At 40.4% G+C, this 16,550-nt stretch overlaps 1 protein-coding gene across 1 annotated transcript; it reads left to right on the top strand.

The window, feature by feature from the left end:
* Window positions 1-56: 56 nt before the first annotated feature.
* kif11 (kinesin family member 11) lies at window positions 57-16,229 on the top strand. The gene is made up of 27 exons (XM_050071636.1): window positions 57-202; window positions 419-528; window positions 2,590-2,719; window positions 3,959-4,056; window positions 4,166-4,244; window positions 4,389-4,574; window positions 4,908-5,032; window positions 5,152-5,242; window positions 5,808-5,953; window positions 6,031-6,127; window positions 6,269-6,364; window positions 7,287-7,375; window positions 8,372-8,459; window positions 9,228-9,301; window positions 9,408-9,522; window positions 9,959-10,030; window positions 11,844-11,979; window positions 12,308-12,480; window positions 12,661-12,786; window positions 12,971-13,126; window positions 13,506-13,645; window positions 13,760-13,920; window positions 14,009-14,127; window positions 14,438-14,660; window positions 15,147-15,316; window positions 15,692-15,802; window positions 15,936-16,229. The coding sequence occupies exons 2-27, from the start codon at window positions 455-457 to the stop codon at window positions 16,044-16,046; spliced, it is 3,186 nt and encodes a 1,061-aa protein (XP_049927593.1). The 5' UTR covers window positions 57-202; window positions 419-454; the 3' UTR covers window positions 16,047-16,229.
* Window positions 16,230-16,550: the final 321 nt, after the last annotated feature.

The raw sequence follows: 16,550 nt of genomic DNA on the forward strand, positions 1-16,550 counted from the left end.
CCTGTCATTGGTTCAGGAAAATTTAAAAGTACCGTTTGAAATATTTTTCTGTCGGAGGTTTTAGTGCGCCAGAGGCTGGCTGTGGAAAGAGAGTGCTGGCGGAGAGGCACAAGACGTTAAATATAATTTACAAATAATTTTATTTACGGAAACAATAAGCGGATAACGGAAAAAAAGGAAGAGAACGACACACCGTGATTCGGTAAATTACGCTGGGCTAACGCCAATTTAGATTTAAGCTAGCGCTACCTAACATGCTAATTCTCACTCTTCTTTAGCTCACAGCTTTTCTCTCATATATTTAAATGCTAACCGACTACCGTCTGTGATATTTGACAGCAGCTGTTAATGGATAATATTGTCTCAGCATTATTGGTGTATTCATGTGCTAATTTAAAGTGTGTAACTGTACTTCCAGACTGATTTTTGCGGAGGACAACGTCTCTCTGCAGCCATGGCTTCACACAACCTGAGCGGATTAAAACGGGAGGAGAAGGGGAGAAACATCCAGGTCGTTGTCAGATGCAGGTACGGACAAAAAACTACTTCAGGTTATGTTTATGTCTTTTGTGGTCAGTGTTGAACATTGTGTCAACAGTAAATAAACTTTAACAGGATCTAAGTCTGTTAAAATGTGCTGTAATGTGGCAGCAGTGGTGAAATTTAACTTACATGTACATTGAGTTACCTACAAGTACGTGGTAATTTGAAACACTTGTACTTGTTATGTGACTTTACACTTCTAACTTGAAGTACAGCTTAAACGATTAATTGATTTTTTTTTTCCAGAAATTTAATTAGCAACTATTTTGATGATGTAAAACCATGTCATATTTGCAGTTTCACTAATGTGAAGACTCATTTTGATAATGTGAATAATTGTAGTGTATCAGTAGTAATGCTGAGGTTGTCACTTTGGGCTCTGGGTCATTGTGAAACCATTTCCTACTATTTTCACTATATTTTAAAAACTAAATAAAAAGATTGAAAAATAATGAGCAGATTAATCCATAATGACATAACTATGTTGGATATAGTAGTATAACAGTCACAGCAATGTTTATGTTTTTAATGCTTTGCATACATGTACCTGATCATACTTACATACTTTTGCTGAAGTAACATTTTCACACAGGACTATTTTACGTTGTGGCATCAGTGCAATACTTCCTCAACAACTGGTCACATTTATTTAAATGTATATGAGTTTAATTTATTCATTGACTGACTCAAAGTTAGATTTAGGGCCCAATACTCAATACCAGGGCTAGATTTAAGGTGTATATATCTATATCTATCAATCATCATGCCGCAGCATTAGTTTGAACAGTTAAACAATTTTGAGGCCTTTTATCAAATCAAGACCTTTAAATCAAAATGTTGTCGGGAGGTACAGCCAATCACATGCCATCGAAACAAATGACAACAGCCACTACGTATTCTCTACCACATTTCAGTGTAATATATTCTTTAATTCACAATTTTCAATAATGTTGAAAAGGCTTATTTGATGATATGCTAAAATTATCATTCTAACTAGCACTACATCTGACCCCTTATTTTGGGAAGTAGAATGACAATGCTACAACAGCATGTGATACTGTTGTGTACTGTACTTCATTCAAGTCACAGAGTTAAGCCTCTGATTTTCTGAATGAAAAAACCCATAATGCTGTTTAACAACCTTTCCTGCTATTTTGAAGGTGTTTTACAAATCCTTAAAGACTCTTGTGAACATCTGGATCAAAACATATTCTGTGTGCTGCACCATAAAAGAGATTTAAGTAGTTTCCCGTAGTGCGACTCAGACTGACTGCTTGTTTTATTAGAACAAGTAAAACACATGAGCTATCAGGTATGGGAAATAACATTACTATAGAGAAATGTAAGTGATATTAAAACCTTTCACCTCGCACAAGCACCATTTCAGCTTCCCATGTTTGTTTCCATATTTCTTATTGTGATATAATTTTAATTAAGATTATTAAAATCTTTATAGATTCTGGTAATACCTTCAGAAAAGGTGTATGACTTCAACGACCTTGTGGATTTTTCAGAGACCATCCAGGCTTTATCGTTTATAAAACCAACTATCACTTGAGTGTGATGATAATACATGATGAAACATAAACTGCGGCTTAATTTTTCCATTCTTAAAGGAAAAGATTAACCTTTAATCCCAGCTGTAAGTCTGAGACTGAGGCATTGACGAAAGACAACAACTACAGCTCTCTCGTCAGTGATTTTTAGAACACTCAGAGTAACATGGATGTGTGCTGCTGCTGATGTTTAACAGCTATAAAATGGTAAAAGGTTAAACAGTCAGACAGCAGTTAGTAGTGTTGTATAAAAGAGCGACACTCCTTTTGCCCTACAATATCTCAAATCTTCTTTTCAATCCATTTCCAGCATGTTTTAAATGTTTATCAAAAGAGCGTGTTGTAATTAATTCGACTTTATGCATAAAATACATGTTGTAGGATGTGTAGCTGGTTGGTAAATTAATCTGTCAGCCAGCCTCTGACAAATCCCATTTCTAAGTGTGATGTATCAGAGAAGTCACATGTGTCTCTGCTGCGTCGTTTCCAGGCCTTTTAACACGACGGAGCGCAAATCATCCTACGGGGTCATGGAGTGCGATTCAAACAGGAAGGAGGTGACCGTGAAGACGGGAGGGATAAACGACAAGGCGTCACGAAAGACCTACACATTTGACATGGTGAGTGGATGCAGATGTGCATTTTGTCTTTGCACACTGAAGTATGACACAATGTGGTGTTTTTTCTGTGGGGGGGTCTTTGTGTAGTCCTAAACATGAGCTGATCGGACATATTTTAATGGACCTGTATGAAAATCTGATCCTGACTTCACTGGACTCTGCTCTGTTTTGTGCACTTAAGCCTGAAATAAAACTGAAAAATGAAACTTGTCTGTTGTGCAAGAAGCTTCACGCTGTACAACTGCAAGTGTGTTTGTAGTTCCAAAACTCCAACAGAGTGATACGCCTTTTCTCTCGTGGATCACGTCATATCAGTTTCAGGAGTCACATTCTCTCTGTTAATCTTTCTTTTGTATCATATCAACAATTTAAGCTAATTAGCCTTTTACAATAAGGATCATCAAGTGCAATATCAAAGAAATAATCATGAGCATTCTGTATTAACCGTGTGCTCCTTACACTTACCCATATTTCAGATCTGATACTGTACACACACCCTAATGCAACCCACCTAAACTGATTTTTAAACTGGGACCTTCAGTATTAAATCAAGCTGTTAAATGTAAGTTATGTCAGTAGTAGGTACACCTGTTATTTCAGTGTGTCAGATGCATGTTTAAAAGAATACTTCACCCGCAAAATGACCATTTGTGTTTCAGCTACTCTGCGCATGTCACGGTAAATTCTCGAAGAATACAATGTTTTTCTTACATGCCTCCGAAGTGAATGGAGAATCCAAAAGGGCCAACATTCTTCCTGAACTGAATGCTATTTGTCCATGCATGAGACTGTTTGTACCAACGTGTTTTTATATCGTAATTTTATGTGAATATTTTCATGGTGGGAAAGCACTGAGCATATGACTCTATAAACGAGACCGCACAAGTTGTGTGAGAGTTTCTAAACGGATGTTTTGATTTAGTTTTGCTGTTGTTAAACGTGGTCGCCTTTATTTCAATACATGAAGAATATTTGCCTTTTTTGGATTCTACGTTCACTGTGGAGGCATGTGAGGGGAAAAAAAAAAGTTTTCTTCATATATTCAACATGACAAGCGTCATAGATATACAAATGGTCATTTAGCAGGTGTCTTATACCTTAAATCAACATTTAGGTAAATATGAAAACTTCGTCAGGACGTCCACAGTTGATAGCATGGAATAGGAAGGTGTAACTCATTGCAGAAGTCCACTATAGGTTAATTCTCTCTGTTGTATTTTTTAAAATGTTTTTCTACAGGTGTTTGGTCCAGCTGCCAAACAGATTGATGTGTACAGAAGTGTCGTTTGCCCCATTTTGGATGAAGTCATCATGGGATACAACTGCACTGTTTTTGCGTGAGTCTTCACTTCTGTTCTGCACTGTACTGTAGTTATTCGTTTATATGCTTATTTTTTCCCATTAACATTAAATAATAACTTGTCGCCTCTCTGCTGTGTTGTTCAGCTACGGTCAGACTGGAACAGGAAAGACGTTCACCATGGAGGGAGAGAGGAGTCCAGATGAGGAGTTCACCTGGGAGGAGGTGAGGAAAGAGCCATAAATCACTTGTATCTCTTCTACCTCCTTTTTTTTTGTTTTTGTTTTTTTAAACTGCATAATCAGATCAGACAGTTACAGAGCTGTATGCGGCAGAAAATAAGCTGATTAACTGTTTGGATTTTTTTAGGACCCTCTGGCTGGCATCATCCCCAGGACGCTGCACCAGATCTTTGAGAAGCTTTCCGAGAACGGCACAGAGTTCTCCGTCAAAGTCTCCTTGCTGGAGATCTACAACGAGGAGCTGTTCGACCTGCTGAGCCCCAGCGAGGACGTCAACGAGCGTCTGCAGCTCTTCGACGACCCGCGTAACAAGGTAACCTGTGTCAAATATCTGCTGTTATGATTCCAGGATTTGTCTTTGGAAAGTATCCTCCACTCCGCTGTATTACTTCTGTCTTCTTTAAAGGAATTGGGAAATGCACATTTTGCTTTTCTGAAATTGTCTTATTTTGCTTTTCCTCAGAAAAAAGCAATAGTAATATATTTCCTAAATTTCACAGTACCCATTGAGGTGTTTCAGAAAGCTGTGAGGGACAGAACTTGATCAAGCTCAACATGTCCCTTAAAATGTAGATTATATGCGAATGTTGTGTTGACATTTTTCCATCTTTGATCTCTGTTCTGACGGCTGTGTCGTGTGCTGCAGCGTGGTGTGGTGGTGAAGGGTCTGGAGGAGGTGACGGTTCACAACAAAGATGAGGTTTATCAGATCTTGGAGAGAGGATCAGCCAAGAGGAGGACGGCCTCCACGCTCATGAACGCCTACTCCAGGTACTCACTGAGGAGACTAAACTGTACTGCACTCTTCTGGGTGATTTCTGTACCAGATACGAACAATATCTGCTACTTTGGCTGATTGTTTACTGTTTCCCTCTCGTATCTCTGTGTAGTCGCTCCCACTCTGTGTTCTCGGTCACCATCCACATGAAGGAGATTACCCTGGATGGAGAGGAACTGGTGAAGATCGGTAAACTCAATCTGGTAATGATCCTTTATGATAAATATGAGTGGTTTAATGTAATAATGTGATACTTGCTTATAGATCAATACACCAATCTTTAAAGAAAATCTGTAAGTAATCCTTCTCTAACAGTGATTATTAGGTTAAAATAAGGTCATTATAAGTTATCAGTTATGTATATTGTTATATTTAAAGTGGAAATAGATGAGTGTTATGCTTTAACTTGTCATTATGAAATGACTGATCGCTGTAAAATATTGACACCACTGGTATTTAGATTACTTTAGATTGGTTCCCTGTCACCGGACATGACCTCCCGAAGAAAATCATGGCACAATTTATAGCACAAAGAAAGTGCATCAACCATTTTGTAACCAAAACAAAAAGAGGATAGCACTTTGGTTATTCCTGCTAGCTGTCACTTCCAATACTGGGGGTAACTGCAAAGAACTTATAAAGATACTCACTGGTAACTGGAGACGTTGGCTACTGACAAACGATTGAATTCTGTACAGTCTGGAGTCGATTAATAGATTTTTGATTCAGGCAAGAAAAGAAGCTGTAAACGTGCCTCCTCTCCCCCAGGTGGATCTCGCCGGTAGTGAGAACATCGGGCGTTCGGGTGCGGTGGACAAGCGAGCTCGCGAGGCGGGAAACATCAACCAGTCTCTGCTGACGCTGGGCCGAGTGATCACCGCGCTGGTGGACAAAAGGCCTCACATCCCATACAGGTAGAGTCAGCATTCATTTGTGAATCAAATCAAAATCAAATTACTAGTTAGATAAATAATGTGTACTTTTCCCACAGAGAGTCAAAGCTGACCAGAATCCTGCAGGACTCTCTGGGAGGACGAACCAAAACCTCCATCATCGCCACCGTGTCGCCTTCCTCCAGCAACCTGGAAGTACGTCCAGTTGTCTCTGTGGAAACATGTGTCTCCATGTGCTAATGTTCCTTCCAGAGATAACATTTCTGTTGTTTATACGCGCTTGACTCTGATTCAGTGCATGCTGCTGCTGATGTAATATTCATTCTGTCCGTGCAGGAGACTCTGAGCACGCTGGAGTACGCCAGCAGAGCCAAGAACATCATGAACAAACCCGAGGTCAACCAGAAACTCACCAAGAGGACGCTCATTAAGGTAGATGGGTCTAAAGGCTGTTGGGAATTATGTTTGATTTTATTTTTTTTTATTTATTTAACCTTTATTTAGCCAGGTTAGTCCCGTTGAGATTAAGAATCTCTTTTTCAAGGGAGACCTGGCCAAGACGGTCAGCAGCAAAAACACAAAGTTGCAGACAGAGACATACAGGGAGAACAAGTACAATTCACAAGCACTAAAATTTGCATAAAGAAAAACTACCAATAAATCAAAACGAGTGTTTCTGGGAGTAATTTGTACAAACAGTCAAGCTAAAAACATCGACATCCCATAGAAACTGCTTCCAAGTCCTTCAATTTAGATTTAAAAACATGTAACGACACGAGCTCCTTCAGTTTTAAATCATTCTGCAACAAATTCCAGGCTGAGGGTGCAGAATACCCAAAAGCCCTTTTCCCAATTTCAGTCCGAGCATTTGGGACAGAGAGCATAAAGAGGTCCTGAGAACGCAGTGAATACTGCCTGGTGTTTTTTTGCGTGATGAAAACACACAGGTAATATGGAAGCAGACCAAGAATTGCCTTATATATAAAGGTGTACCAATGTAGGAGCCTACGGGTCGCCAGGGGGGGCCATCCTACCCAGAGTACAACTCACAGTGATGAGTCAGTGCTTTACAATTTGTAATGAACCTTAGGGACGCATGGTAGGCTGAGTCAACCATATGGAGACATTGAGCAGAGGCATGCATGTACAAGAGATCACCATAGTCTAATACAGGTAAAAAAGTTGCAGCAACTAGACACTTTTTTACATTAAAAGAAAAACACAACTTATTCCGAAAATAAAAACCCAGTTTTAGCCTCAGTTTTTTCACCAGGTTCAGCAGTTTGATTCAAACGGTGAAGTCAAACAACGCATTTCAGCATCTTTAATGAAAATATTGTTTGTTTCTATACAGGAATACACAGAGGAGATCGAGCGTCTGAAGCGCGACCTGGCCGCCACTCGAGACAAAAATGGAGTTTACCTGTCTGCAGAGAACTACGAGTAGGTCACATGAAAGCACCAGGAACACAGTTTTATTTGTTTTACTGGAAGTTATTCTTTATCCACATAACACCTGGTACATCACAAAAATCTGTGGAACTAAACATTTTGAAGTTACGGCCAGAGAATTTGTCGTTTTTTAATTGCTTGTGACAATTAATCAATTATTCTAAATTACTGTTTATTTTCTGAGGTTTAGATGCCTTATTTAAGAGTGTTAAAATTTAACTTCCTGTTAAGTAGCTCCAGTCTGTAGAGCTGCAACAATTAATTGATTAGTTATAAATAAATAATCAACTAATTTGATAATTGATTTGATAATTGAAAAAAAAAGAAGTCAAAAGCTTCTTGAATATAATTTTTTTTTCTGGTTTCTTTCCTTTCCTATGACAGTAAACTGAGTATCTTTGGGTTGTGGAAACATCAAGTGATTTTAGGAGGCCATCTTGAGCTTTGGGAAACACAGATTTTTCTGACATTTATTCGACCTAACAAATCATCAGTTAATAGAGAAAATAAACAACGGATTAATCAACAATGAAAATTATCACTAGTTGCAGCCCTGTTATTGCTCATGATTCATGAATGCATCCATTGAGCAAACCCTTTAATCGTTCAAGAAATAATAACACAATACCCCCAAAAAAGTCCAACTTTATCTGAATGTGCCGTTCAAAAATCATTGTAGAGAAGATATCAGGTTATTTATTGCCGCTTGGGTTTTTTAATGTGCTGTGCTATTTAATTTTTTATAATAAACTCAGGTGGTTATTGTGCGTTTGAAATTATTTTTCCATACACTTGTTTTTATTTAAGAAAGGAAGGCTTTTATTTGAAGAAACAGTGTTTTTAATAAGATGTACGTTCACATTTAGAGATGTTGGAGGCAGTTTGCTGTACGTTGTGTCGTCTGTTCTGCTGTTTCAGGTATGAACTAACAGTCGTGTGTGTGTGTGTGTGTGTGTGTGTGTGTGTGTGTGTGTGTGTGTGTTTCAGGCAGATGATGACTCAGATCAGCGCCCATGAGGAGCACTCTGTCGAGTACACCGACAGGATCGCTGTCATGGAGGAGGAACTGAGGAAGGTATGTGAGCCTCACATTAACTTCAACATGTCAAGCAGTTACTTCAAAACAGCTTGTACCATTTAAGTTAGTTACCATGTAGAATTAAAATATTCATTAAAATTTACACCAAAACTGCAACAGTTTATTTTTCTGTCAATCAATTAATCAACTAAACGGCAACTACTTTGATAATCGATTAACATTTATAAAGCAAAAATTCTAATCACTGTCAAGTTCCAGCTTCTCAAATGGGATTTTCCCACATCTTAATAAACTTGTGACAACACTAGTGTTACTGATTTCACGTCTGTAATGTGACCAGGGTCCCTACTGCCGTTGGGTTTTAATCCAAAATATTACCAAATATTGTCTTTTGCTTTTTGCTTTGACACCAAATCCTTCGTCATCATCTTGAAACGGTTTATTAACGGGTAGCCCCTTGACATGAACCATGTCGTTTTTGAGGGGGGGTCCGACACAAAACGTACAACACACGTCATTACAGTGGACACAATCACAACATACAACATAGATACATGGCTCTCATTTATCGACCCACCCTCACATCATTCCCATGAGCCCACAATACCTGCACATAATAAAAGGGATGTAAATGCCACAAGACACCTGGAGAATCAATATGATGATTATGATAATAACAATAAAAAGCTCATCTTGTTGATCAGCTGTTTTAACTCTTGTCACGTGAAGTGAAACCTGACTCCAGCTGCTGTGCTGTCTCCTTTATATCAGTAAATGTCACTCACACTTTGTTTCTCTCTGCAGGTGACAGAGCTGTTTTCTGACAGTAAAACCAAGCTGGAGCAGTGTACTGTAGACCTCGACGAGAAGCAGCAGAGGTGAGGGATTGTTCTTATAAATCCTTTAACATTTGAAATGAGACCATAGGAGTTTAAACCAGAGTCAAGCTCTACATTTGAAGGATGTTTTTTGTCTGTGTGTCAGGCTGGAGGAGACGAGCAAAGACCTGCAGCAGACCAAAGACAAGCTGAGTCAGGAGGAGTTCATCTGCTCGGAGCTCACCTCAGCTCAGGAATCCCTCTACGACACAGCGGGACAGGTACGGACGAGCCTCACTGACGCTGACACATGACGCTTCAATGTACATGATGCTCAATTTGAAGTGTGTTCATCTGCTGAGGTTTCATTAACTATATTTAGGGGTTGGCTTGTTTGAATTTGCTTTTCTGTCCTTCTCTTTTTCTGTTCCTTTTTTTTTGCCCATGTATTTTCCACACTGATAATAATGTCACTGTTTCTTGTATCATACTCAGTGCAACTTCCTGTCTTGTAGCTGCTTTGGACCAAACTTCCTTTTCTCTGAAAAGTTATTTAACCTCTTTTGCACTCAGCTTTGTAAATTTGACACACATTTACAAGTGCCATGGATTTGAATACATGCTTTAGTTTCAAAATGAGTTACTTAGTTTGTATTTGGTGAGAATTTTGAATGTTAAATAATATTTGTGTTTTCATTTTTGTGTTTTCTCTCTCAGCTGCTGAGTACAGTGGATGCCAGCACCAGTGACGTGTCGGGCCTGCATGACAAGCTGGACAGGAAGAAAAAGGTCACGTTTTTCAATCGGTATATCCCTAAACTTAGTGACGTCGTTGTCCCAGATCAGCTGAGGACGTGCCATGTTGAGAGAATTCCCCATATTGCCTAATCTAAATGAAACCCTTTAACAGGAAGAAAGAAGAAATGCATTGCCTCAGAGCTGTAAAACTGCTTTCTGTGCACATGAAAAGTTTTTAGGTTTTGCAGATTTGTGGTTTTCGTAGGACTCCTTGACATCAAAAAGATTTAGAGACCCACAAGTTGCACCAAACAGATGAGAGTTAAATCAGAGTCTGTATTCTCAGATGGCCCGAGGGAATGATAAACTGATGAAATATAATGTGTTTTGTTAATAATCGCTTGCACGACAGCTCTCAGAGGAATTTGACAGTAAAAGTAAACATGAGTGAGACAAAGAATGACTTTATTTCGAGCAAAACAAAACATCAACAGACATGCTTGAAAAGGAGTAGTACACTATATATCATCCCACCCCTTCTCAGTATTCATGTCTCACTTAAAAAGGAAATGATCGGGGCGTTGGTAGCGTGGTGGATAGTGCCGGCGCCCCATGTATAGAGGCGATGCCTCGCTGCAGCGGTCACAGGTTCGACTCCGGCTTGCAACCCTTTGCTGCATGTCAACCCCCACTCTCTCTCGCCCTATTTCACTCTGTCCTGTTCATTAAGGGCAAAAAGCCCAAAAAATAATATTAAGAAAAAAGAAAAAAAAAAGATCAACAACTATCCCAAACTTACTTACAACCATTATTAAAGAAGAATAAACAACAGTCTCAGATACTGAATATACAAACCCCATCTCAACCAAGCCCAGATAAATAAATAAACCAGCCCATCAGCGTAACCCCTCTTCGTCTGCATACCTCCTAAATATACTGTCTGTACATCTTTTTAAAGAGCTCTGTAGTTGTGCTTCCCTTCAACTCCTCATCTAACCCAGTCCATAAACCCACCCAACACACTGAAATACACAGACTATGTTATCCCCCTCCCTGTAGATTATCTCTTGCTTTGTACATTATTTGTATGGACTTAAATTTAACCAAGTCCTCGAATTTCAATGCATGTGACTGTAAAAACAATGTGTTTGTGTGCTCCCTATGTCCAAACATTATGTACAGTCCTTATGGCTTTTTTGTGTAATATATGTAATGTATATAAATTCCTTCTATAAGTGTTACCAGACCTCCACACAGTAATTAAGATGCAGTAAAACGAGTGAGCAGTAGATGATTTATAGTGATTTATGGCCCAGTGTGACTGCACTGCTCCTTGCCAGCTTTGATTGAATGTGACTTACTAGAGGTCTTCGGCTGATTTTGTGATCCAGTGTCACTCTAAGGAATATATTTTCAGGCACTTTTTCTACATCAACATTAATTGTCTTAATTTGCACTTGCGTATCGATTTTTCGACTTCCAAATAACATGATTCTCAAAAGCAGCTGTAAAGCCTCTCCAGAGCTTAAAATATGTAATGATAGAATTATATTTTAATTTAATTGATTAATTGAGTAATCTCATGTGATAAAAAATTACAGAAAATTATGAAAAAGCCTGTCACTTCAAATGTTGTGTTTTGTCCGACCAGCAAACCAAAACTCAGAGATAGTCAGGTTAAAAGAATAAAGTTTCCTCTCGCTAATGAAAAGTTGTATTCATGAGCAATTAAAGCAGCTTTGCCTAAAAAAGTGAATGAAGTACACTAATACGACCTTTAAGTGGCCGTAAAGATCAGCAACTCCATCTGTGCACCGGTAACTTTACAGGACTAACAAAAAACTCACTTGATCTGAATTTGCAGGTGGAGCAGCACAACAGTCAGATCCAGCAGAGTTTTTCTCAGCGGATGGAGGGAGCGTTCAGCAACATGCAGCGCTGCGTTCAGCAGCAAGGAGCCAAACACCACAACATGCTGAGCGGCTACTCGCAGGCCATCGGTGAGAACACAGAACTGCAGGGATCCAACCTGTAGGAAAGAGATAAACGTGTGAAGTATAGAATAATCAGAGAGTCACTAAAATCGACTCTGAGGAGCAGGAATGTGCTCAAGGAGGAAAGGTCAGGGGTCACCAAAATCATTAGGATTCAGTTCTTGCCATCCATTGGACATCCACAGAAATTTTATTGAAACTTGGTTCAGAAAGATACTGCTGGGAGGAAATGTATGAAGTGTAACATACAAATATTTAGGAAAAAGTTTATCTCAGAAAATGAAAAAGCAAATTTAGTTTCAATTTTATAAAGTCTCTGTGCTTTCCTGTCCAGACGGTGTGCTGGTGATGAATGAGGCGGCGCTGAAGGGAGCTCTGACCACCGTCGAGTCCGTCGTGGGAGGAGTCGGGCAGCTGGTGGCCGAGGGCGTTGCTCGCTGTCAGGACAGGGTGAAGCAACAGGAGGCGCTGTGTCAGCAGGACAAGGAGAGTCTACTGCAGCTGCTGGTGAGGACAGAGACAATCTCCACAGTTTAACTGACAAGACGAGGGTTTCTCAAGGCGAATGTATTTGTTTTGAAACTGTTGTTGTGACTTTTTTTTTTTTTTTTCCTAATCAGGCCATTATTATCCCAAAATCAAAGTTCAGATTTCCTCAGATTTTGTTAAATGTTTTTGTGTTTGTAGGAAGAGCACCGACAGGACATGGAGGAGGTGCTGGTGGTTCGGACTCTGATGGGTCTGTCAGCTGTGAAGGAGCTCAACGACACTCTGAGAGCCACCGTGGAGACGCAGCGAGCTCTGGCCGACAAGGTGAGTCCATGTCTCTGAAAGGAAAGGAAAGAATCACCTAAAATGATTTGCAGTATTTAATTGTCTTCATTTGTGTTATGAAATAAGTGATTTATAAACACGTTACTTAACACCTGTTGTCACAGTGTCTTACATCAACTTGTGCTGAAGGCTTCTTATCATTGTCACTGTCTCCTGCTCTCAGGTGGAGGCGATGAAGGAGGTGGGCGTGTTCTTCGGCGGCTTGGTTCGGGAGCTGGCCGGGCTGCGGGAAGAAGCCGTGAAGGGTCTGAGCTCACTGCAGGCTGAACATGACAAGCTGGAGGACGAGATCAGACAGGCGCAGGACAGACACCAGACGGTAAGAAGTGAGCTGTGAAACAAGACGCAGACTGATTGTTTCAGCAGCTTCTGTCCAGCTTCCGTTTGAATGTGACGAGAGAGATTAAAGTTATTTTGTCAAAGACAACAATTCTACTTGACACCATCCTGTGCATCTCGTTATTCATCTATGCACATTGCGTTTTTGCAGCAGAGCCCTCAACATCTCAAGTCATACCTGATCAGATTTTATTGATAAGGCTCCATTTGTCATCTCTGTGATGCATATTGTCACATTTCCATGTCTATAGAAATTATCACCCACCTACTTTATAAAAGGCGAGTTAGTTACGTTGGTCACAGATATTTCTGTGAATGTAAAATGAAACTAACGTCATCACTGTGCTTCCTGCTGTCAGGGTATGAAGCAGACCATCCAGTGCCTGCAGGACCAGCTCAACTTGCTCGCCATAGAGGCCACGAGGGACTACACCGACCTGCGCTCAGCCTCCAAAGCTCTGCAGAAACCTCTACAGCTCCTCCAGGAGAACATCACCAGGTGAGTGTCAGACACATGGACAAGCTACAAACACAAATCCTTGTCAAAGTCAGATTTAGGGTCAATTTTCAGCCACTGAAATTGTCTTACATCATTTTGTGTCCCTGTGTGCAGCGGGTGCAGCACAGTAGAGCGTCAGGCCTCGGCCCAGGCAGACCTCCTCTCCTCCACCTCCTCTTCCCTCGCCTCCTCTCTGCGTCTGACCACCAACGAGAGCCAGCAGGCCCTGGAGGAGATGACGGGCTGCTGCTCTCACCTCCACAGCTCTGTGTCTGGTACACAACACATCTTTTAACCCTTAAACCTTCATCTAAAGTATAGTCAGTGTGCATTGTTGCTGATGCTGTTGATTGGTGGCTGCAGGTCTGGTCGAACGTGACGTCCAGTGGAGCTCCAGAGTCAGGGAGCATGCAGAGAGTAAAGCCCAGGAACACCTCTCCCTGACGGGGAAGATTTCCACTGAAGCACAGACTCTCCATCAGGTAAATATGGCCTCTGACCTCTGCATGTTTTAACTTTTATTTCTTAACTAGATTTTTCTGTGGAGTTTTTCTTTAAGTGAACACATTCATGTCTTATTCACTGATGATTTTATCTATTAAACTCCAGTGTATGTGTCTTAATTTTCTTTTTATGTATGTAGAATGTTTTTATGGGTGAAAGCCAATTCCGTATTTCCTATAATGTGGGTCAGTAAGTTTGAGGTTTCACTGTATCGCAACAGACGCTTCACCCTGGGAGATGAAACTTGTTGTAACGTGCCTGTACTCTAAACCCTTATCTTTTCTCCAGAGCGTGGAGATGCGCTGCAGTGAACAGCTGAGAACAGCCGAGGAGGAACTGTCTGGTCGGAAGGAGGAGGTGAAGCGGGCTCTGGTGGCCGTGCAGAACCAGACCTCCCAAGACCGGACTGTCCTGGACCAACAGCAGGCCGAGCTGCAGGAGTACGTGGAGACGAGCCAACAGGTGGTCCAGGGCTTCCTGCAGGAGGAACTGCAGCAGGACGTTCCCACGGGTAAATTAAATTCTCACTGTGTTAAAAATTTAATATACTACTGTAGTTTTTTGTGTATGAGAGAACATATTGAGTCTTGTGTTTTCGAGTCCTTGAGCTGGTCCACATGTTTCCCACGGTCATGGAAAAACTGGAAAAGTCATAAAAATAAAGTGATGGAATTATGTTGTGCGTAATGATATTGTTACAGTAATCTTTGATGTATTATCTTCCAGGTAATGTAACATAATTTTCTCCTCACGTTCTGTCTCCCGTTGTGTATGCCAGCTAGCTGAAATGTTTGAACAGAGTTTGAGTCTGATATGCTTTTTAAAAAAAAAAAAAAAAAAAAGAATTAAAAAAAAAAGAAAAAAAGCCAGGCAAGTAGTAGGGCATGAAAAAAATCATTATGGGTCCTTGAAAAGTCCTGAAAAGTTTTAAATGTCCATGAAAATGTGAGTTAACCCAGAGTCCAGGTCACTAACGCAGTTCTGCTGTTGCCTGCAGGTGCGACCCCCCAGCGTCGGGAGTTTGTGTATCCCAGGCGGCTGGAGAAGTCGCGAAGCCGTGGTGAGCTGCTGGAGATCCTGAGGAGGCAGCAGGAGGAGCTGCAGGCCGCTATGGAGGAAGAGGAGGAGGAGCAGGAGGAGGAAGACAAACACAGCCAGGTTGATCACGTACGTTAACTCTTGTTTTTTTTCTTTAGTTTCTCCATCTGATTGTTGTTAAGCCTCCACATTGTTGGATGTAGGATGGTTCAGGTTCACATAAGCTTATTTAATACCTAATAGATTTATATGTTTTATTGAGTCCAGTTTAAATGCATTCATTATATTGACTAACTTAATTATCTGGCATGCTTCTCTGGACATTTTTGGTTCATACACTTCAACAATGGTGGTTCATTCCCTGTTTTTCAGGTCATTCACATTTATTTATGTAATTATTTATTTATTTTGCTAAGCTGAACTTGCAAAAATGCTACCTGCTGGCTGGAATAGTGTTATTTTTGCTCAGTTTTCACCATCCACATTGCTCTTTGTTGTGTTTAGGACTCTCTGGAGGACGAGCTGAGTACTTGTAATGAAAGTGTGGCCACGGAGGCGTCCTTCAACGACGAAAACCTCGTCTTCAACGAGAGCAAACGCGTTCCCTTCTTCAAGGTGGGCGGCAAAAACAACACACTTTTTATTTTAGTTAAAGGTTGAAAAATGTCTCCATAGGAATGCACATGTGACTTTCAGCACATTTTATCATACATTGATAACAATGATTTTATAATTTTACATTTTCCAGCAAAAGAAGGGCGGCAAGAAGGAGGCGAAGACCCTCTCCAGGCCGAAAGCGACAGAAAACGAAGCCTCAACACCTCAGAAATCCAGACTGCCACTCCGCTGTCAAAACTAAAACAGTTTTTAATATATTCTTCTGTAACAATGTTATTACTGTCCAACTCTTGTATTTTAAGTCTTTCTTGTCTTCTGAATGTGGATGTTGTGTCACGAGGTATCACTTGTTTTTAGCACCAGAATGGTCTCGACGTTTTCAAGTTGCTTGTAAAATTAAAGAGATTTATATACTTGTTTTATACATTGGTGAATTATTGACTCCAGAAGATACAATTCAGTTGTTTATTCTGAGAGGTGAACAGGATTTCTCACGTTGGTCCAAAATGAGGAACTTAGATTTGGTGAAAATGCTTTGACAGAAGTAACAGGATCTGTCACAATACCTGCACGTGTACTATTCACGAGTGGTCTAGTTACGTATTTCCGGTAATTTAAGCTCTTCAGACTGTGTGCAGGACTTTCAGAACTCATGAGGCTCTTGATTTGGACAACAGCATCAGCAGCTCAACCAAGCCAGGCTAGCTGTCCCAAGAAGTTTAACTACTCCTGAAGTGAGCACAAA

The sequence above is a fragment of the Epinephelus moara genome, chromosome 19 (genome assembly GCF_006386435.1).
Source record: "Epinephelus moara isolate mb chromosome 19, YSFRI_EMoa_1.0, whole genome shotgun sequence".
Lineage (NCBI taxonomy): Eukaryota > Metazoa > Chordata > Actinopteri > Perciformes > Serranidae > Epinephelus > Epinephelus moara.

What these genes read in the sequence shown, in the direction of transcription:
- kif11 (XM_050071636.1), top strand. Translation starts at nt 455, where the DNA reads ATGGCTTCACACAACCTGAGCGGATTAAAACGGGAGGAGAAGGGGAGA. An exon ending in AGGAGTTCACCTGGGAGGAG is followed by an intron (nt 4,245 to 4,388) that starts GTGAGGAAAGAG and finishes GGATTTTTTTAG; the next exon opens with GACCCTCTGGCTGGCATCAT. An exon ending in CGCAGGACAGACACCAGACG is followed by an intron (nt 13,127 to 13,505) that starts GTAAGAAGTGAG and finishes TCCTGCTGTCAG; the next exon opens with GGTATGAAGCAGACCATCCA.